The following is a 23,519-nucleotide window of genomic DNA, read 5'->3' on the forward strand; positions in this document are numbered from 1 at the left end:
TGAAGGAATGTTTTTAATGCTAGGTGAACAGCTTGAAACTTTAGGTCGCTGATATGGGGACTCCAGTGTCTAGCATCCCAAAGATCCTGCACCCCATCATTTGATGTGCCCGTTGTGAGTGTAAAAGGCTGCCCTTTTAACAGATTGATTGTATTCTACCACTGGAGAGAACGGCAAGTGTGTCCCTCTATTAACACTGAGACCATTAACAAGCTAGACATTCCTGTAACGCACATGTGTACCTTGTGTGGGAAACTATGGCAATGCAGGAAGCCACCATCCCTAGTAGACGCATAAGCAATCTCACTGTGAGTTGCTGGTTTGTGTGAAACTGGGGCAATGTTGCTTGAAAGTTTTGAATCCTTGCAGGATTGGGGTAGGTTAATCCTAACTGTGCGTGTAGGACAGCTCCTAGATATGGTTGAATCTGTAATGGTTGCAGGAGAGACTTGGGGATGCAGATAGTAAACCCCTAGCTATGGAAACTATCTATTGTCATTCGAGTTAGTTGCTGGCACTGGTGAATGCTGGCTTTGGATAAGCCAGTCGTCCACGTAAAGGAAATATGTGCACATTTTGTCTGTGCAGATGAGTTGTGACCACTGCTAGGCATCTGGTGAACACTCAAGGTGCTATGGTTACCCCAAATGAAAGAACTTTGAACTTGTATTGTTTGCCCACTATGACAAATCTTAAGGCTCTACGATGGGCTGGGTGTTTTGCTATGTGGAAGCAGGCGTGCTTTAGGTCTAGTGTTCCCATAAAGTCATCTTGTTGAAGAAGTGGGATGACGTCTTCTAAGGTGCCCATGTGGAAGTGCTCTGATAGGATGTATTTGTTTAAGGGGCTGAGATCTAAGTTTGGCCTTAACGACTCATCCTTCTTGGGGATCAGGAAGTACAGAGAGTATACGTTCTGAGCCCTCATACTGAAGAGGAACAAGTTCTATGGCCCCTTTGAGGAAAATGGCTTGGACTTCAGGCTTGAGTAGTGTTTGATGTTCCTGCATTAAACTGTGAGTGTGAGGTGGAATGTTGGCCTTTGTGGTCATGCGCTCCAGACACTAGCCATGTTGAATAATGGCCAGTACCTGTTTGTCTGTGGTGATAGAATGCCACGCTCACTGTAAAAATTGCAATCTGCCCCTTACAGGTGTTATGTGGTCGGGGTAGGAGAGGGTAGTCATTGCATGGCAGAGGATGTTGCTCCACGAGGGGAGGCACCCTTACCGCTACCCTTGTTGTTGCTGCCTCTAAATGAGGCACGGTAGTAGCTTTTGGTGTAGGAACTTTGTTTCTGCTTTTGTTGTGAGGTGGATGTCTCTGCAGAGATAGACTTATAGGCCCCACGGTAGGCTGGGCAACGAAAGGTCCCCATTGGAGTAGGAGTTTGTAGTGCCCCCGTAGCCTTAGCGATCTTTGCATCCTTTTTAAATTTCTCCACGGTGGAGTCTACTTGTGGACCAAACAAGTGCTCTTTATCAAAAGGAATGTTAAGAACAGCCTGTTGAACTTCTGATTAGAAACCAGAAGTCCTGAGCCAAGCGTGACGTCCCTGGAGAATACTAGTATTGATTCCCTGTGCTGCAATGTCTGATGCATCTAGGGCAAATCGCATGGAGTTGTTGGTGATAAGTTTGCCCCTCGGCTACCAGTTGTTGACCCCTTTTTCTGTGCTCCTTTGGGAGGTACTGAAGCAATTCCTCCACTTCGTGCTAGTGAGCTCTAATCATACCTCGCTAAAAGAGCCTGGGAATGGGTAATACACCAATGGTTGACAGCCTGGCTTGCAACCCTTTTCACCACAGCGTCTATGTGCTTGCTCTTCTTATCTAAAGGCCGATGTGTCTCCAGAGGCTTAGGAGTTGGCCTTTTTATGGGCTGTGGTGGTATCGAGGGAGAAGGCCTCCTCCTCTTCAGCAGTTGGCTGGTCCTGAGCATGTTCCTTACCAATGATGCTGAGAATGTCTCCCGTGGCTCGGTGAAAAATCTCCAGGTGAAGAGCCCTGCAGTCACAGAGTGTCTTTCTGATCTGAAGGATTTACACAAGTTGCAGTCTGGCTCCTTGTGGTCCGGGGACAGACACAAGTTGCACACAGAATGTTAACTGGTGTGTGGGTTCTTCGTGTGACAACACAAACAGAACTGAGAGGGCATGCATTCTTTTATCAGCAGAGCATTTTTTTAGAAAACTGCAAAAAGTCGAAAGTAGGCCTCAAACAGCAGTGCCCCAGAGGGGCTACAGTGAAATGGAGTCGACCTGGCTGAGTTTTCTGAGGGAGCGATGATGGAGAAAGCGCAAAATGATAACAATACCATCTAAGATAGAGAAAAGAAAAGGAGAATCAAACCGAAATTGAGTCAAAGCATTGAGCGGAAGCACACACGTCCAAACCTGAAGGCAGAGAGAAAACACTCAACCTTGTGACTGGAAAGACTTCTTCGAAGAAAAACAACATGCACAAATCCAGACCCAACACTTGATGGCAGGAGTATGCAAAGCATGTGCATCTACAGCCACACATGCCATCGAACATAAATGTCAGCATTAGATTCCAAGCTGTGCACTGCAATCTCCCCAGACTCTGCTCCTGAAGATTCCCAGGTACTGAGGAAACCCAATCAGTGATTGATCCTTGTTAAGAAACACACACAAAAAAAAAAAAAAAAAAACACATCTGTTCAGACTGCTCAAAACTCCACCCAAAAGTATTACCAACCCACAGTAGACTAACTGCCCTCCACAATAGCAGGTCTAATTCAAATAACATACAGCCTTTTTAGCAGCTACTATGATGGTGAAAGTACGTTTATTACAGGATTTCACCAAAAACCCAAATGACAACTGACAAGTACAACATTCAACAAATTTTTTTTTTGATTGGGTGCCGTAGAACAGTGGTTCCCAACCTTTTGACTTCTGTGGACCGCCACTTTATCATTACTGGAACCCAGGGACCCCCATTGAATCAATTTTGGAATCAGGAGACCCCCTACACTGACTGCTGGGACCTAATATGTTAATATTATTTAATTTTCTAAGCAGTCGCTGACCCCCGGAAGAGGCTTCGCTGACCCCTACTGGTCCCCGGACCACAGGTTGGGAACCACTGCCGTAGAATATACAGAATGCTGCTTTTAAAGACATCCAAAACGTTTTTAGCAACCTGAAACATTTGTCTCCATTACCTACACTCCAGTGCTGGCGAGGATGGACTGCGACCATAAGGTCTGCTGACACGCGGCATGCTAAATGGCAGGTCTTAGGGGCCTTTGTTTATGGCTTAATTTTTTTTTTCTTGTATCACATTTCTTTATTAAAAATTTTCACAAATATATAAACAGTGGTCAACTGTCACAAACCAGCCCAATAATAGGAAAACAATGTTACATTTGTTTTGCCCTAGTCACCTTGAATTAGCTCGTAGTGGGAATTCAAGACCCACTACCAATTATCAGTATAAAGATTCGCTCTTTAATTTAAGAGAGTAACAGCCACTGACAATGCTGTGCAGAGATCAGCTCCCAACTTTCACCCAGCAGTCTTGCTGACAGGCTTGCTAAAGAAGAATAAAAAATCCAAAATATTCTGGCCTCCACCCCGCCTTTCGCTCGGTCTTAAAGCAGAAACAGGGTTCTTATACTTGTGGGATTTCACTCTGGGGGTCAGTAAACAACAGAGTGATATTAATAAAAATGAACTGGCTGGCCGAAATGAGACTTCGGGTTGAAATCAGCTGAACACGAGTAGGAATGTTGTAACGTTTAACTCGTGCCTGCGACACGACAAATAAAGAGGGGGGAAACAAAAGAACAAATCGATGTTTTTCATTGTTCCACGTGCTAAGCTACAGAAGAAATTCTGCAGTTCTGCAACAATGCAGCTATAAACCATGCAGCAAGCACAAAGGTAGGACTGAACGCTTCAGGACAGTGGGAAAGGCCACCACAAGTATTTTTATTACATTCGCAAAGTGTGGGATCGACCTTCTGACGTTCCCTTTCCACGCAAAAACTCGCGCATTGTTTCCGTTTTAAAATTTAAGGAAGCACAGCCTCCTCCTCTGTCCATGGTCAACAAGGGAAAACAAAAATAGACTGGCGCTCATTGACAAACACAAGACCCACACAACACTTTCCCGTCCAACTGGATGTCCTTCAGCCGAAGGACTAGCCAAGGACAGATCAAGAGGCATTTACCGCGGAACAAACCAACAAGAAAAAAATGAAGAAATGGAGAACTGCCCATAAGCCTGGGAGCCCCCGAAATCCCCAGTTTCACAAAGCCTATCTGCATGGTATGCGTTATACATATAGTATCTATTCATCACTTAGGACACTGCCCTCCTTCTCCTTCGAACAGTATACACATTCTCATCAACAAAGAAACCCAACAAGTGTAAGTTACTATTCTGCACCACCACAAGCAGCAGTTCAGCTTGTTGGAGGAAACTTGTGGGAATGGAGGGTGAGCTCAAACTACCAGCTTGGACAGGAGCAGCTATGCAGTAGAATGTTACTGCATTTACAACAACACTTCCGAAATACAGCTCTGGAGAGGCACAAACATTTTCTAAACTTATTTTTCCAAATTACCAATTAGAACTCCAGCTAACAGGGTATAAGCCCAGCAAATCTCACTAGACTTAATTTGTGTTGGCCTACACAGCGCATGCAGAGCTGTGGAAACGACATAAAGGAGGGTCCACTACACCAGCCAAGAAGATTCTGTATACATATGCACTTAATAGAGCAGCAGAGCATTTATAGTGCCTGCGCAAACCATTTAACAGCAAAAACTTAAATATGCCATTTTACGAGAACAGACAATTAATATGGAATCTCCTTCGAAGCATCTCTTCTGTAACATGATTCAAAATGTTCATCCGATTATGCGGAAATCACCTTTGCATATAATGAAAATCCACACCGACAAATAAAAACATCATTTGTAAGTTATGAGCTATATTCTCTGAAGCCGGAAACGTTTAGGCAACCTTTTAGATGGCTATGAGACTTAAGCATTTTGTTTCTTATGCTACACCATCTCTGCATTGTTTTTGAAAGGTCACAGTGTTACCCAGGTTTTCTCAACAATAAGTTTATACAACACATAGGATAGAACCAACGCATGCACAACTGTAGAGTGGCTATCGGATTCCTCAAAAGAGCCAGTTAATACTTCAATAATGTCAACATGTTCAGACTACAGAATTAATGAAGTTACACGCATGTTCATACTGGATAGCTTTATGGTACCAAACTAGGTCATTGTGCGGGCAAGTAAAAAAACCAAGGAAGAGCAGACAATTCTCAAAAGAATGCTGGTGAACAAATAAGTGACAGAGGAGACAGTCAGTATTCTGTACATGTTCCATGACACTTACCTTTCTGGCAGTGGTTAGCGGACCAGCAGCGCTGACTGTACTCGTTGTTAAGGGAGGTTTTCTCACACAGGGGCTTGTCTTCCATTGCCCCAGGACACAGGTCCCCACATTCTTTTGGTGGCTTATTCCCAACCATATAGTTGTTATACACAGCATCCAAAATCAAAGTCCAGTCTACTGTGGAAAGGTAACAGAGATCCGAGTTTTTCTCTATCCGGAGGCCCCCACGGGGGATGCTCTGAAGACTATGCAGTCCTATCTCCTTGAGATTGGTCATCTCAAAGATCACAAGAGCATAGTTGTAGAAGAGAGCCCGCCCACGGATGACTGTGAGGTTCGGGAAGAGGTCACTGAGACTTTCCAGGCCGGAGACGCGAAAAAGAAGTAGGTAGTCTGTGATGACAGTGAGTTTGGGGAAACGGATGTTGCGGAAATCGTCTGGTTTCGCATTGGAGATGAGCAGGATTTGCAGATACCCCTCAATCACAGTACAGTTCTCCAAACGCTTCAGCTCATCAACACTGTTGCGGATGTCATAGCCTGGCCAACAAACTACAAAAGGAAATAAAAAGATGCTAAATGTTTTATGAGGACAACAAATAGTATGGTATAAAGACAGTTAAATTCAAATACTTCAAAGAAAAACAAGCCTTTCAATTATTAAACTCTAAAAGTGTTACAAAACATTCTAAGAACAAAAAAAGTAATCCTTTCCAATAACAAATTTAACAAGCATTCGCAATGCAATGTGTCTCGCGTTTGCTCGAGTTAGGGCTATTAGCGTTGTAAATTCTTAGCTGGACTTTTCTTGCCATGAAATGAAAATTAAAACAGTTGACATAGGCGAGACGATTCAAAGCACCACTGCCGCCATGAGAATAAGTGCGAAGAAGAGACAAAAAAGGACAAGCATTTTCAATGCAACGGGTCTCGCATTTGTATTGAGTTAGAGCTACTAGCGTTGTAAAGCAAAAAGAAAACGCAGCGAGATTGCGCGTGAAAAATAAACAGATAAAGTAGTCCGGACCCCAGGCTGAAAATCGAGCCTCGTATGTTTTTAGTACTTTACTGGTGCTGTGTAGGTGGGCTACACACCGGAAAAGGCATGAAGTATGCATGCCTTTCACAAATGAAAGCAAGCAGATTTTAAAAGGCAAGCCGACGAACCAATGTAAGTGACTGACGTGGCATGGGTGTGGTTTGAAGCCCAAAGAGAGATTACAGAATGGACGGAGTGCTTTGCGCTCACCCATAGAAAACGTCAGCTCACAGTCAAATGTATTGGCAAACGTGCAATTATCCATGTAACAGGGTCAATGGTCAAGGCGGTATCAAAACTGCTTCAAGGAGGGACAAACGTAAAGCATTTAATAATGGTAACAAAGGATTTTTGAAAGGCAAGCACATGAACAAGCAATAGTGATGGGCGTGCGGTGGGCGTGGTTAAAAGCCCACAGAGATTACAACACATCAAAGCGCTTGTGCGCTGGACCTAAAAAATCAGCTCAGACAAGAAGCAGCAGAACAGACTTCAGGGCTAGGATGGAGAAACAGCTTCTCCACTTTATTGTCAATACAGCCATTTTCTAAAAGTACAGACATTTTTATTTCCAAACAACAGAAATGCAACTAAACTGAAATCACTAATTAACAGGGAATACTAGGAGCTGGCAACTTTAAGAGGTCCCCCTTTAAATTAAGAACACGTTTTTATCTAAACTTACTAGCAATCCTTTGCAATAGATTTATCAATATCTTTGGAAGAACACTACTACTTAACTAACTCACACATATACCCAAACCAAATATGCTATCCATCCTTTAGTGCCATTTAAGTTTCACTTGGACAACTGAAACACAAACAATAAAGGAAACAATCATTGGCAAAGCAAACAGGTCGCGCCTATTTATAAGCTACTGGCTTTGTCAATGTGTTTAACCACATTCTACACCAAAGTGGCTGCTATTCACCGTGGCTAAAAGGTAGTGACCTACGTGAGGGTGGCTGAGCGTTGAAGAATGGCGTAGAGTGGAGTGACTGTGTCAGAGTGTAGTAGCATAGATTGCTGTGGAGTAGAGCATAGCAACACAAAGTGGCATTAATTGTTGTCGAGTGGAGTGGAACAGCGTGGAGTGTAATGGAGGAAGTAGAGTGGAGTGGCCTAAAGGGAGTTTCAAAGAGTTGAGTGTCAGAGTAGAGTGGAGTAGACTGTCAAAGTAGCATGGCATTACGTGGAGTGGTGTGCCCCAGAGTGGAATAGTGTTGTGGAGTGGAGTAGTATGGCATAAAGCAGAGTGGAGTAAAGTGGCGTGGGGGGAGGTCGTGCCATAGAGGGGAGTGACGGAGGGTGGCATATCGTACAATGGAGTGGCGGAGAGTGGCGTGGCACAGAGTGGAGTTGAGTGGCATGGCACAGAGTAGAGTGGAGTAGAGTGGAGATGAGTGGCAGGGAGTGGAGTGGAGCTTTGTAAAGTAGAGTTAGGTAGAGTGAAGTGGAATGTAGAGTGGAGTGGCATGTCCTAAAGTGGAGTGTCGCAGACTGGAGTAGCATACAGTGGAGAAGAGTAGTCTGTCAGAATGGAGATAAGTGAAGTGGTGCAGTGTGTCACGGCGTAGTGTGGCATAGAGGGGAGGGAAGTGGCAGGGAGTGGCGTAGAGTAGCACAGAGTGGTGTGGCAGAGCAGAGTAACATGGCAGAGTGGTGTGGCATACAGTGGCATGGCAGAGTTGTGTGGCATATAGTGGTGTGTTGAAGAATGGGGTGGTGTAGAGTAGAGTGGCTTATCGTTTAACAGAGTGTTGTATCGTAGAGCAGAATGGTGTATCCCAGAGTGGCATATCGTAGAGGAGTGGCATAACAGGATGGAGTGGGGTACAGTAGCATGGCTTAGGATGGAATGGGGTAGAGCAAGGTTGCAAAGGGCGAAGTGGGGTAGAGTGGCATGGCACAAGGCAGAGTGGGATAGAGTGCATTGGCGTGTCAGTCGAGTGGCGTGTCAGCATTGAGTAGAGTGGAGGGGCATGTCAGAGCAAAGTAGACAGGTATGTCAGAGTTGAAAGGTGGGTCACAGTGAAGGGGTGTGTCTTAGAGGGGAGGGGCATATAATGGAGAAGAGTGGAGGTGCGTGTCAAAGAGGCATGGTATAGAGGATATTGGCATGGCACAGAGGGGAGTGGTGGCGCTCATGGCGCAGAGATGAATGGAGTGGCCCAGAGGGTAATGGTGCGGCACATGGCGCAGAAGGGAGTGAAGTGGCATGGCACAGAAGGAAGTAATGTGGAGCGGAGGGGCGTGGCAGAGGAGTAGAGAGAAAGGGAGTGGTGTGGGGTGGAGGAGAGTGGGGTAGAAGGGGCAGTGTAAAGGGGAGCAGGGTAAAGGGGGGGCAGCGTAGAGAGGAAGGGCTTAGAGGGGGGAAGGGAAAAGAGGGGGAAGGGCATAGCATAACGAAGGAGTGCCCTTGCATAGAGGGAGGAGTGGTATAGCATATAGGGGGAGTGGTATAACAGAGGAGGAGTGAGGCAGCATAGAGGTGGAGTGATAGCATAGAGGGGGAGTGACACAGTACAGAGGGAAGTGGCGTTGAGCGAAATGACAGACTGATATAAAGTGGGGTAGCTTAATGTGGAGTAAGCATGCTGTGGTAGTGTACGGCCATTACGGACAACACATTTCCAATTGAAATTACCACCATTGCATTTGCACAGACATAAACTTTTACTAGTAAAACCACACAACGCCCAAAGGACAATGTGTGAAAATGGCATCATTTAGTGTACTGATCCTTTTGATCATATTAAAATATTTGTTTCCATCACACTTCAGAATTACAAAACAAATGTGCTTCATTTGCGCTTTCCTAATTCTGACATATTCTGAAATATCTGCACAATTCATTTACAGACATCTAAATTTTGCTGTGTGCTAGAAAAAAGCCTTTCCTTTCACAACCCCAGCAAGAGTGTCAGGTAAATCCTCTCACATTGAAGTGAGAGAAAGAAAAGTAAACACCAAGAGACGGAGCCTGACACTTGACCTCTGCCTTTGAATGCTCAGCACCTGTGAAAAGGTAGGAACAAAATTTACAGGCCTCATTACGGAAAGGAAGCACTTGGGGACGAATACAGTTAACAGGATATACTCCACAGGAGGAACAAAGGCATAATGAAAAATCTAAAACAAATAAAACTAGCAAATAAAAAGCAAGCAACTATGAGTTACAAAATATAAAGCCAATGGTAAGCAATGGGTGGAACGCATTCCCAGAAAAGCTTTAAGGGTGTGCCCAAGATGTATTTAGCATAACAGACAGCTGTGCTGTCTGGAAGTCTTCTATGTACAAAGACTCACTTGGCTACTAGGAGCCTGAAGTCAGTTGCACCCAAAGCTATCAGCCTAATCACAAGGGAGGCAATCGTACACATAAAAACAAAGGTGCCTAATGAATCCACAGCCTAACCTTCTCACCATGAAGATCATAAGCAACTCCTTTTGAAAACTCACCAGAACAACCACAACTTCTGAAACCTAAGAGTAAGGTAGAAAGTCAGGTACAAGACAAACTTTCAGCACCCGTTTCAGGTTAACTATGAGAAGGAGGACTTTTTATTACTTTATCGAAAAGTACGCCAGGTTTAATTGTGGGCAATGGTGGGATGGAAATGGGAGAACGTTTTACGTATTTGTCTCTTTTTATATATTATGCCTTACAAACCAAAACCTGGAGCATTTACAAGTTGGCTATTAAGTGCTACATAAAAACTGAGGTTCATAATAAAACAGAATGATGAAATTCTACCTGGTGGAAATTTATAACGCGCGAAACAAGACTAATGAACAGAAAATGTTGAAACTTGGAAAAGACTCGATGAAATTGCCTATTGCCGTAGTCATTCTCCTTCTCACAGCATCACTATGTAAGGAGTACAACTGACATCAATTCAGTGTCTCACCGAACAAAGGCAAAATGACTCATAAGTATACAAAACAATTAGTAAAAATCAATCATATAAGATCCTTGCCACCAGAAATTGAAACCTTGTGTTTAACTTCTGCATAACGGATTAATCAAATCTGACTGTTACAGAACCAACATACATAATACAGGACAGTAACATATGCAGAAACGTGTCTACCTCCGTCTAATGGACAGCAGCCTGGGCATATGTACCACAGAGGATTGCAAAGATATAACACAAATATATTTCGGACAAATTGTGTACCGTACTGACAAAGTATCAGAAAGTAGACAGACAAGCAATTTACCCGGATACATTCCTTCTGAAAACTGTAGACATTCCTCATATCTAATGTAAAAAGACTGACAGGAAATGAACACAGGCGGGATGTATGCATACAATGAAAACCACTCTTAATTTCAAAGCAAACTTGTAAGAAATGTAATTAAGTACATAGAAATAAAAAAAGTGCAGACAGAAAAAGGTTCACGAGTGGTAGAAGCAAGTTGCCGAAATAGTGACATTCATAGGAAACTGACGAGTTTGCTTTGCCCTCCTTTTAGACACCCGCCAAACACAATTCACACACTCATGTTCTCCAAATTAGATCAGTTACCCTTTTTAATCTATAATTTCCAGTAGTAGCAAGTGATGCACAAAATGATTCTCCTTAGTGAAATGTTCATGTAAATCTGCATGCGAAGAAAACCTAAAACTCCTTGAAGAGGCCGCTTCTACTCTAGCAAGTGGTCCTGTAAATATCGATCTGGATTCTTTCTTTTTTTTTTTTTCCCCCAGTGAGGGTAAATAAACTCAGGGGAAGTCCAAGTCCCACAAAAAAAAAAAAAAAGGTAGTGGAAGATCTGGCAATGATTCAGGCACTGTTGTCCAGGTGAGAATGAATCTCGCATTTTTTAGGTACTGAAATTGCCATTTCCTGCACTTAAGGAGGTTCAGATAGTAAGAAATGAAAGGCTATTGTAAACATACTCAACTGATATGTCTCCATTTGCTCATCATAGAACAATTTCATTATGTGACTACTGATCATGCCACGTGGGATCTCCAAATTACAGAGTGAAGATATGTTCCATCTGTATACCTCTGCCTTTCTGACCCTCAGAAGCTGGGAAAGACTATTTTGAGGATTGTAATTCCTTTAAAAAAGACACACCTCCAAATCAAAGCAATTTTTGTCAACAATGAAAAACAGAACCATCATGTACCAGCACTATGTAAAGTGTAAGTTACAGGCTACAGCATGTGTAGGCCTAAGCCTTCAATCAGGCATGCGACTACTGCCAGCAGCAGGCCCAGACATGATACTTCACTGAATATATTACCGAAGAATTGGGTAGGTAGTCATTAGCACAGCTTGAAACATTTTGGGTGTCCCCTACACAGCACATGCCCTGAGCTGCGAGACATAATAATTACTTTTCAGTGGGCTTACAACCTGCTCACAGAATACCATTGGTTGTTTTTGTTATCACTCATTTCCAATCTGATGATCGCTTTGCTTAACCAGTCGGGTGCCTTGGACGAGGTGACCTCGTCCAAGGCACCGGTTCCTGTGTGCCTTGGATGAGGTCACCTCGTCCAAGGCACGGGAACTGGGGGGAGCGCTAGTGCTCCCCCCCTGTGCTCCCCACCCACCCCCCCAAGGCAGGGATGGAAGGGGAAGCCCTTCCCCTTCCACCCCCGACCCCCCCCAATCCCCCCTGTGACGTCAGCGCACGAGCGCGCGCTGATTTGTCACAGGGCTCCCCCCATCGCGCTGGAAGCTCAGCTTCCAGCACGATCGAAAGAGAAATGCTCAGCATTTCTCTTTTGATCACGTGGGGGAGGCCCGGAGAGGCTTCAAAGGGAAGGAAATGTATTTCCTTACCTTTGAAGTCTCTCCGAGCGTTTCAAAAACTGGATTGCTTGCAATCCGGCTTTTGAAACACCCACTAGACACCAGGGATTTTTTTTTGTTGTGGAAACTGGCATAAGGGAGCGACCCCTTGGGCAAGGGTCGCTCCCAATGGGGGGCATTTTTTGGAAGGCCTTTTCTGCCCCCCCTGGGGGCAGATCGGCCTATTGTTATTAGGCCGATCTGCCCCCAGTGGGGCAGAAACCTCTAGGTGCCAGGGCAATTTTTTTTTGTTTTGTTTTTCGAGATGGGGAGCGACCCATTAGGCAAGGGTCGCTCCCTTGGGGGCAGATTGGCCGATTTTAGGTCAATCTGCCCCGAAGGAGGCAGAAACCACTAGGCACCGGGGATTTTTTTTTTGGCGCCAATGTCACGCAGGGGGAGCGACCCCGCAACCAGAGGAGTCCAGCAGACGTAACGGTATACTGCTTTCGAAAATCTGACATTGCAGGAAAAAGTTACAGAGTAAAACGTAGAGAAAAATTGCAGATATTTTCACCTCAATTTCAATATTTTTCTTTTTCAGTTATTTTCTGTAGGAAACCCTTGTAGGATCTACACAAATGATCCCTTGCTGAATTCAGAATTTTGTCTACTTTTCAGAAATGTTTAGGTTTCTGGGATCCAGCATTGGTTTCACGCCCATTTCGGTCACTGACTGGAAGGAGGCTGAAAGCACAAAAAAGTGTAAAAACGGGGTATGTCCCAGTAAAATGCCAAATCTGTGTTGAAAAATTGGGTTTTCTGATTCAAGTCTGCCTGTTCCTGAAAGCTGGGAAGCTGGTGATTTTAGCACTGCAAACCCTTTGTTGATGCCATTTCCAGGGAAAAAAACAGAAGCCTTCTTCTGCAGCCACTTTTTCCCATTTTTTGGAAAAAACGAAATTTTCACTGTATTTTGGCTAATTTCTTGGCCTCCTTCAGGGGAACCTCAAAGTCTGGGTACCTCAAGAATCCCTAGGATGTTGGGAAAAAAAGGACGCAAATTTGGCTTGGCTAGCTTATGTGGACAAAAAGTTATGCGGGCCTAAGCGCGAACTGCCCCAAATAGCCAAAAAAAGGCCTGGCACAGGAGGGGGAAAAGGCCTGGCAGCGAAGGGGTTAAGGGCGTGCTAGAGAGCCCACAGCAAGATGGCCACACACTAATGTAGCTCTGTCAGCTGGGGGTCACAATCCGATCAAAATCCTGTCAACTAGCATAAATACCTCTGGATTGTTAGGAGCCCTCAATGCAAGTGTGCGGTCGGGTCCTAATCACCCCAAATTTAAGCCCTGGGGCAGGGCACAAAGCCAATTGCGGCCTGCATCAGTTCTGCTGCATGGGTCGTTACTTAAGGACAGAGCTGTGACCAGGAGAGGAAACGATCCTAGTGGATGCTTAGGCCAGGCACTGCTGTTATTCATGAAAGCGAAGCATCGCTGTGGCCCCTCCCATTAAGGAGGTGCCTGTCAGGGGACCACAGCGGTGCAGCAGATCACTTGGCCACGGAGCCGGAACTCTAGGCAGACTAACACACTGTCCTGTGTGGCCCTGGAACACCCGCCTGTGAGTGTGCAACAAGGGCTGGGCGCCGACATAGCTTGAAGTGGCATATGACGTTGCCAGTCTGGGGGCTTGTGGGGATTTAAGGTGAGCCAATGACGATCGGAGGCCTCGGGAGGGACAAGCGAAGCCTATGGAGCAGATTACCCTACGTTGAGGGACAGCGGGAGAACGTGGGATGGTAATGGGAGACTGACAGTCATTGAGCGCTCTGGGATCCGGCACTAATCCCCGATATAAACTCTGCTGCCACTGCTGCATTTAGGAGCACAACGACAAGGGGACATTTGAACTGCAGTCTGTCTCGGCTTACACTCAGTGGGTCTCAGGTAGGGAAGGCATTGGCCCTGCCTCTGCGGTGTATCCTGCCGCTGACTCTACACATTACTAATCCTGCTGTCCCTCTTAGACACCTTGGGACATCTGTAGAGGAACTGGGACTCTGGCAGCCCCAAAGAGGGAGGGCCCCGTATGTTCTCACTGAGTGGTAAAATTATGATTCTTAAGAAATATTCTTTCATGTTCTCGTTTAGGGATCTTTTCTTTTTAGATTGCGAAATTGACTGTCAGGGTTAGGTTGCTGACGTGGGTGGTTTGTGGGGGAGGAGGGTTATCTGTTTCTTGGTTATGTTGCCATCACCGTGCTGCTACATGCTATCCTAATTCTATGTATCGTATGTCACTTGAAATAACCTACAGCACAACTATTGTCAATATATTAGGATGGCCCGACCACAGGACACATCTCTCTTGACCTGGAATGTACAGGAGCCTAAAAACCCCAGTAAAACTCGTCAGGTTTTCACATACTTGGCCACAATCTACAGATTGCAGTCCTACATGAGACGCACTTAACACGCCAAACAGAGCCCCGCTATAGATGCCCACTGGAGAGCTTGTAAGCTAGCCTCTTCTTTCTTACTCCTTCTTCTCCAAAGGTGTAATGATTTTGGTGAAAAAGAGGATACCATTTGCCATCACTCATTTTGTAGTGGATGATCAGGGCCGGTATGTGATAGCATAGGTAGCCTTTGTGGCATCCCTGTGACGCTTGTGAATACATATGGACCTAACATAGATGACCTCGACTTCTACCTGATGCTTTGGTGCCAAATACACACACTTTAACCGACCGCCATTATATGGGATGGAGACCACAACACCTATTTAGATCCTGAGCATGACCTGTCAGCTTCAACATACTGGCATGACAAAAATATGGGGATCGTAAACCCATGTAGACTTCACAATCCCTCCTGACAGGAGGATACGTTCTCCTCCTCTGTACATGGGTCATAGTCTTGTCTAGATTATTGTATGGTGACCAGTGATGTGTGTGCTTGCAGCATCTGCCCAGAACGCTATCCGATCAAGCACCACTGAAACTTGTTATCTTATTTCCCACTCATGCCCCACTTACTTCAAGTAGAAAATCCAGCCAACAGCACTCCTGGATCAGGTATTACAAGATACGTTCGTTCACCTATTATTGAATACTTTGACAAGAATGTTGGCTTTGTGAACTGCGCAGATACACTGTGGGAGGAATTCAAGGTCACAATCGGGCATTTGTATTGGCACACAGGCAGATGTCTTGAAAGCAATATGCACACAGTTGCAGACTATAGAGCAGACCCTTGAACATGATTATGAAGCTAACCCTCGCACTGCTACCCTTGCTGACATTCAGGAGCACATCACAACCTTTAATGAAATGGCATCACAGGAACTACGCCACTTGTCTAAGCACCATATCGTGAGGGTGCAGATGCAGTCTGGCCACCAAGTTGAAGGTGCCCTGGGCACATGCGCACATTGTGAAAACAACCACCCCTGAGGGCACAGAACATTTCAAAATGTCTGCCATACTGTCCCAATTCACAAACCTCTGCACATGCCTATATAGTACCTGAAACTCTGCTCCAGCGGAGGTGAAAGACTACCTGGGAGACATGGCCCTGGCGTGGCTGTCCCCTGAACAGCAAGAGTATTTGGTACAGACTATTACAATTGAGGAAGTCAAAGATGCCATACACTTGCTTCACAATAGTAAAGCTCCAGGTATGGATGATCAAGGGGTGAGTTTCACAAGGAGTTTATTGACATTCTGCCACCTCACCTCTATGCGGTATACGAAGAGGCATACACTAAACAGACTTTGCCCACCTTTCTAAGGGAAGCCTTAATTATTATTATCGGCCGCAGTCTCTAATCAATAACAGTGCATAGATTCTAACCAAGACACTAGCGACCAAGCTACAACCACTTCTCTCTAGTCTAGCACTCCCGGACAAGTTAGGCTTCCTACCAGCTCGCTCAACCACACCATCTGCGCACCCTCTTCGCATTATTAAATCAACTGAACCCTTCTCTGAAGGCGGCAGCAGTCCTTCTGGATGTAGCTAAAGCCTTTGATTCCACTGAGTTGCGCACTGAGGTGCGTACTAATGGTAACATGTCCGAGGTGCTGCTCATCCAGAGGGAAGCATGGCAGGGATGCCCTTTGTCACAGGTATTATTTGCAATCACTCTGGAATCACCAGCATGCGTGATCTATCAGTGGTATGCAGATCTGCATTATAATTCTGGCTTCTTCTTAGTATGTCCCTGTATGCAGATGATATGGTTTTATAAGTCAGAAATCCTACCACACATCTAGTGCAAGGAATACATTCGGTTTGAGCGATACTCTGGCCTGAGCATTAACTGGTCGATTTCTCTTTGTATGGAGCAAAGGCGCTGTTAAATATTTGGGAATTTGGATCTGTAGGGATCCTGAACTGTTGATTCGCTATAATTATGGCAGAACCGTCTCACATTAGAGGAACAAGTACAGGTAGTCCAGGCTACCAATGTCTTTAGCAGACAGAACAACGGTCATGAAAATAGCAGTGCTGCCCACATTTCTCTACCTATTTATTAATATTCCTATAGTCTTGCAAAAGAATTAAAAAAAACACTCCGGGCACATACAACACCGGCATTGGCAGGGAAACAACCTAGGAACCTAGGATCTGCTGGGACACACTGACACTCTCATATGAGCAAAGGGGCTTTAGTGTGCCAGACTTTAAATTACATTATTTATGTCCCCAAGCTCACTTCATACATTACTGGTATCTTCCCAACAAACACACAACACATCTTGCAGTGGAACATGATGATGCCAACCCATCATGCTCAAAGCCCTCCTACCACACAGACCTGCAGGTCTATTTAGAATGGAGATCAATACCATTCACTGCTCCACGAGGGCTTGGCAAGCACTTGAGGTGCAAGCAAAACATGAACCTTTTTATGCTCCAGCACTTCCCTGTCAGTTCCATCCAGCCCATATCGGTCACACAGGAGACTAGAGCACTAGACATACTTGACAAGGCAGCGTTGAAAACTATGGGTGATGCTTACCGCGGAGGGACTTTAGTTGCTCTTGCTGACACCTCACAAGCGCAACAGCATACTCCCAATATTGACATTCATATACCATTGCCTATGGGCAGGCATACAACAGCTATAAATATACTCAATTTCCCGGGGAACCCCCAGCACCTTCTGCACTACAAACCTTACTCATTAGCACCTCGCAGAGAAGAGGGTTCTTATTACTAAACTGTATGCTGTGGCACAAAGTAACAAATCAGCAGCAGCACTTGAGAAATTGAATGGAATGCAATACTTGATTTGCCAATAGAACAGGCGGACTGGGTCGTTTGTTGCACACGGACGGGCATGCTCATGTCCAATTGTAATTTGCATAATTCTCAATTAAGTATCTACAGCAAATGTATTATACACCTGTCAAACTGTCTAAATATGGTCTGCGGGTGTGTGAACTGTTAGCGATGAGGAGCACCAGATGGGAATATTCTGCATCTCGACTGGTTATGCTCTCCCTTCTGGCACTTTTGGCTACAAGCTAGAGACATGGCAAAGACGCCATTGGGGTGCAACCCCTGGGTGTGTCTGCTCGGACTAGTACAAGACTTGCAACAAGCCAATCATAAACTTGTAGTATTGGCTCTGTTACTGGCAAAAAGAAGAGTGGCAATGTATTGGGGCAAATGTACTGAGGCAGTGGCTTTCAGATATAGCCTACTGCAGGGAACATTTGGAATTATATGTAAAATAATTACCAATGACCTCGAGGCCCATGGACATTTCAGGCTCCCTTACTGCCTGCCTGCTTAAAGTTCCAGATGGGTCTTAGAGGGTCAGGTTAAACAGGAGATGAGTTCCACAAGATTGTATGGCTGGAATGTCTGTACTGGTGGTCATGATGCTGCACAGATAATGAGATTTATCTCATTATATACAGCATTACTTTGCATTATGTTGTTGCATTTCTTGCGTATGATGCAAAAATCTAATAAAAATAATTTAAAAAAAGACTGCTTAGACTCCTTAGGCTTCCCTTTTTTGTGTTACCACCTCCCTGGTTTATGGATCAAGTACAGATGTTCTTCCTCATGCTTTTGCAACATACCATTTTTATTAATACTATGAACTAGTTGGTATTATTCCTGGACATGCAAAGTGCCTTACTACTTTTAACACATGCATATATATCTTCTTATTTATGTTGCTTTCACCTTACTTGAAATCTCCATTGACTTTTTAGTTACTTACACCCACAACTGTACCACTCTACTTCGCTCTATGCCGCTCCACGCTACCTCATACTAAAATCAGTCTACGCCACTCCACCCGGCTCCACTTTGACACTCTAGTGTATGTCACTCTACTGTGCTCCATTCCACTGTATGCCACTAACTTGTAGCCATGCTTAACAGCAGCTATGTTGCTGTACAACATGGCTAAAAGACATTAGCAAGGCCACCAATAGGTCGCACACAGCAAGACTTACTGGCTTTGCAAATGCTTGTTTTAAGCTCACACACCTGAGTTTCATATGCATAGATATCTAAAACCTCACAGCCAATAGAAATGTTCTAAGTATTTTTGGATCCAAAAGACACATAGAGATACACACATCAGTGAAACTGTAGCAGACCTCTGTGGACTTTCTCAAGTTGGTATTTCAACAATGGTTCTTGAAAAACACTGAAACCTCACTGAAGTGTATTAAAGGTAAATGTGATCGAAATATTAGAGTTGATAAAGTGTGAAGGCGTTTTAGAATCACTAGCTTCACTTCCACTGCCTTTCCGTAGTTGCTCTGGCAATATAAAATAAATAAGAACTGTGAAAAGCTTTTTGGACAGACTGAATAATGTGTCACTCCAGGGCACCATTTCAACTAAACATCTTAAAATGTTAAATGGAAGGAAAGAAAACAGGACTACTGGGAAAACAGCCACTAAAACCCAGGAACAACCCCAACAGATGTCTGCGACCCCAGAAGACGGCGGCTCCAATACAAAGGCACCTACCTCTAGGGAACTGGTAACAATGATGACATTTATTCTTCGCAATCTGCCATTGCCATAACAATAGTATCAAAAAGTTTGAGACATTCAAAATAAAAGTATTTAAAAAAAACTTACATGAAAATAAAAACATACTGACAATAACTGCCTTAGGCAAGCAGGCAGTTGTCTATACTTGTAAAAAGGTGATAATTTGAATGCATTCTTGTGTTTTGTTTTCTTTCTGTTCTACTGAAAGAAAACAGAATTTGCACCACCCCATTACTGCCCTTGTATCAATCATACAATGAATCATAAGAAGCCACCTGGGTTTGTTGGGTGATACAGGAAGCTAGCATGGACACTAAGATATTTGTGGTTCACTCAGTCAGAGGGGCCATCATCTCTAAGGCATTCTCTCTTGGGGCCTGGAGAAGATCTTCAATGCCGCAGACTGGTCTTCCGACTCCACCTTCAAGAGGCTTTGCTCTAAACCAGTCCCTAATATTGCATCACTCGTGGTTAACCAGTCCCTTGCTTTCGGTCCTCACACAGAATGAAAATATTCCTGGCTATCATAACAGAAACTTTCAATTCTATTAAAAGACACAGAGGCGAAGATTAACCCACCTACTACAGCAGGTCTCCCAAACCCACCCCCCCCCCATGAGGCAATCTTTGTAAAGGTGGGCATAACTGCATTTAATCTGGATACTGAATGCCTAGATCTAACTGTTGTTTACTGTACTGATGGTGGTTCTAGATTTCAAGTTACCTGTGAGGCAGTTGCGGGTATGGAGCGTCATTTGTTTTTGTTTATTTTCTTCAGCATTTGACAGGTCCAAAAAATAATGAAGAGATGGTTGGTCGAGCTCGGTCGCAGGAAGAAAAGGGAAGTGGGAGCTTCAACGAGAAACTATCAAAAGGCCACAGATTGCTGATTGGCTATTGACTTGATGTTAATTGCAGAATAAAAGGAGCTGTCAGACAGTGACATTTCCCATTTCAACTCGCACAGTAATGTTTGTGCTCTGTTACAGAACAAAACGATACACTGAATTATGCCAAACCTTGTATAAAACTAGAACTTTACTGAAGGAAGTGCCTTTGCTTGATGTGGCGCAAATCCATTCTGTAGTTAGCATAATTAGCATTATGAAAATGTACCAGGGCAGTCTTGAGAAGCTTAAGAGCTATCTGGAACATTAGTCCATGAACAATCTTAAATCGCAATTTTGAGGACAGTGCCCCAAATAAATTAAAAAAAAAAAAAAAAAGGAAACCTCATTGGAAAAGTGAGCTTTTATCCCATTGTCCATTGCCGATCTGCGTTTTGCTTGCACCTTCCTTTACAGTTCACAGAGTATATACATATTACTGTTAAAAACTACTGGAACACCTAATAAAAAAATAAGTTAAAAATATGGTTCCTGCCACAGGGTCTGCAAACTCTTGTTTAACCTGTGAACCCCCAATAGCAACTATTCTTGTTTCTTTGTCTATGATCTCAGTACCAACAGTATGAAAGTCGTGGACCTCCTCCATAGTTCATGGACTAAGAGCACAATTTGAGTGTGTTCACTTCATCTCAAACAAAGCCTGAGGACTACCCAACACATTTAGACGGCATTTAAGATGTAAAATATAAATTATGTCACCATAAAACTGTCCTATTAGGTTTGGACTACCATCAGACTAAACTTCAGGGAGGTCATTCATCGTGAAATTAACTTTTTCAAATCAAATCAAGGTCACAGATACACTTGCCCAACATGCATGCCAACGTGGGACAATTTTTGATCGAGTCCGCCGACTATCTGTCACGTTAAAGTGCATTATGACTTTTCACTGGCTGTAAGTTTACATCCATCATTTTGTGAAGAGCAGGAGACCTAAAGAGTTGTGATTTGGAGTGACTTGCTATTTCCCTCTGAGCCATGCAGGGACTTACAGTAAGATTTCAGGACCATCTCTCCATCTGATGAGAGGACGTTTACACTTGGAACCTGAGAATAACACCAACAGCCTTACTATTTGAGAGTAATTTAGTCATTCTCCATTCTCTCTGCCACTAGTCATGAACATGCCCAGCAGATTGGCTGGCTGACACAAGGCGGATTAGTTGCAGGGTCTCGCCGAGGCCCTGTATTCAACTGCTGTTTGGGACGTGCTCAGCGAGAAAGGAAAGCATTTCATAGCATTTGGATGTAATACATTGAAAAAAATAACTGAAAAGGCTGTAGTTATAGATACGCTATGGATAGGATAGGTCGGAACAGCTTAACATAGCTTAATAAAAACGAAGAAATTCACTTAAAAACCGTTAAGTGTAGTTATTGTTATGAACTACAACCCAAAACCATAGAAAAAGCCAGTTATTGTTAGCTTTGCAATTCATAACTCCAACACCAATCTATATGCAGTGGTAGTAGAATGCACAAGAAAATGTCAGCAACACAGGCAAGGGGGTTCTTTAAAAAAACAAGTGCTCTATGCAATGGGAGTGTTGTATGAGCTGCTGAATGGTGTTCACTGTGTGCTACTAATCCAGGTCATTATTATAGCATTGGGGCCAAAGGAAGAGGTGCACTGTCATAGGTTTGTGTTCTAAATTTTCTCTAGATTAAAGGTCTGAATGTCAAGCATTCCAATAGAGAAAAAACACTAGTATTTCAATAGTGAACAGCAGCAGATAGGCAGGATGGGATTGAAAGCTGAAGACTTGATTAGATTAATGCCCAATGAAAGTGTTGCTAAGAAAAATAGTAGAATTAAAACTACAATGATCAGGTGATTGCTTTCTTAAAAGGGTAAAAAGGTATTTTGTTTCCCAGTCTTCAAAACTAGCAAACGATAGGCATTATGTTATAAAAAAAAAATATTTGACACGCGTATGAGGCATTATCATTCATTTTTGTTCAGCATAAGGTTGATTTTAGGAGCAATCATGTAACATTTACCACCTTACTCATTACAAGAGAACACTGAAGACTACATTCAGCACACAAAGCTAGACTTTCACTAGACCCACAAGAAGACATACTTGGCGTTTGATACCTGCCTTGTGCAAATATCATAATTTTAGTTTTTCATTCACAAATGCCTTAAATAATTCATGGGAAGAAAAAGACTACTGTGCAGTGATTATAAGTCGGCTGGAGAACAACATCAAGTAAAAAAGTGTAGCAAACATGATGCCCGGAGGTTGATCTATGAAGAACAATGCTGGAGGTCAAAGCAGTTCAGGAAGACAATTCTAGCACTGTAGAAAACAAAATGCTTTGGGGGAGGTGGTGAAGAAGCTTGGTGATGGTGCATAATTCTTGGTGAGAAAGGATATGGCCATAACGCCGTGCAAATGTGAAGGACATAAAGAGTTGTCTCTGATAGATTCTGGATGTAAGCCTTAGAAGTAGGTTGTTATAGATGTCATGAGGTCTGTTCGAGGAAGAACTATCAGTTACACATTTGTGACGGTGTTAATGAATTATTTCAGCACCTGGCAAAAATAGCGAGTTGATGAGGGTCAGAGAAAAAGACGGAATCGTGAACTTTTTGCAGAAATGTTCAGTTGTGACAGAGTTCACTCGAATTTAGTAACAAATGAAATACTGTTGAGCTAGGAAATAGTGAAGTTAGGATAAAATGTGAGAATTAAACACGCAATATTTGTTTCCCTGTTGGTGGTGAGGTGTTAGTGTGATAGGGAATAATGAGCAGATGAAAACGGTCAGTCGTGTTTAAAGTACAATCTTATCAAGATGTTGGAGACCAGTAGGATGAAAGCACAGATACAAACGGCAATTTAGACTTCAACGTCATGTAGAGAAAAGTAACTTGAAGATGAGGAAATTCGGAGGAAGTGTAGCTGCCCTCTATTAATGTGAAGTAAGAGGGCCAGAACACAAGCCCAGTGCAAAAAAAAAAAAAAAAAAAACACCTTTCACCTATACAAATGTATAAGTACTCCACGATTTAGGTAGGTCAATGTGTACGCATTTAGAAGGGTGTCCAAGTAGCTAAGTGAACGGAGATCCCATGTATTTGACTACAGGAATGAGGGATGAGGGATGCTTTATGTAATGAGTTCCCTGGAAAAGTGCGGCTGAAACTCTTTCATAGAGCAGTTTGAATGATGTCTAATGGGAGGGTTAGGGTTATTTGGTGTGACTGCAGAAAAGGGAAGGAGGTCAGAGAAAAGAGAATAGTCTGCAAGCAATCTCGATAAGGAAGGGTAGTAAGCGTGTAACTTCCTGGAAGTGCACTTGCACAGGAGCTGTCTAAACGTCCGACAGGTAGAAAGAGTTTGTATGTAAATGAATTCAATTAAGGTCTGGGGGAGACAACACAGA

General features: G+C 43.7%; 1 protein-coding gene across 1 annotated transcript in view; it reads right to left on the minus strand.

Annotated features, from left to right (window-relative positions):
• Positions 1–23,519, minus strand: part of IGF1R (insulin like growth factor 1 receptor) — a 649,229-nt gene that overhangs the window by 534,613 nt on the left and 91,097 nt on the right. Inside the window, exon 3 of the mRNA XM_069222768.1 lies at positions 5,387–5,938. Coding sequence (XP_069078869.1) covers positions 5,387–5,938 — 552 coding nt within the window. The remainder of the gene's footprint in view (positions 1–5,386; positions 5,939–23,519) is intronic.

The sequence above is a fragment of the Pleurodeles waltl genome, chromosome 3_1, assembly GCF_031143425.1.
Source record: "Pleurodeles waltl isolate 20211129_DDA chromosome 3_1, aPleWal1.hap1.20221129, whole genome shotgun sequence".
In the NCBI taxonomy this organism is placed as follows: domain Eukaryota; kingdom Metazoa; phylum Chordata; class Amphibia; order Caudata; family Salamandridae; genus Pleurodeles; species Pleurodeles waltl.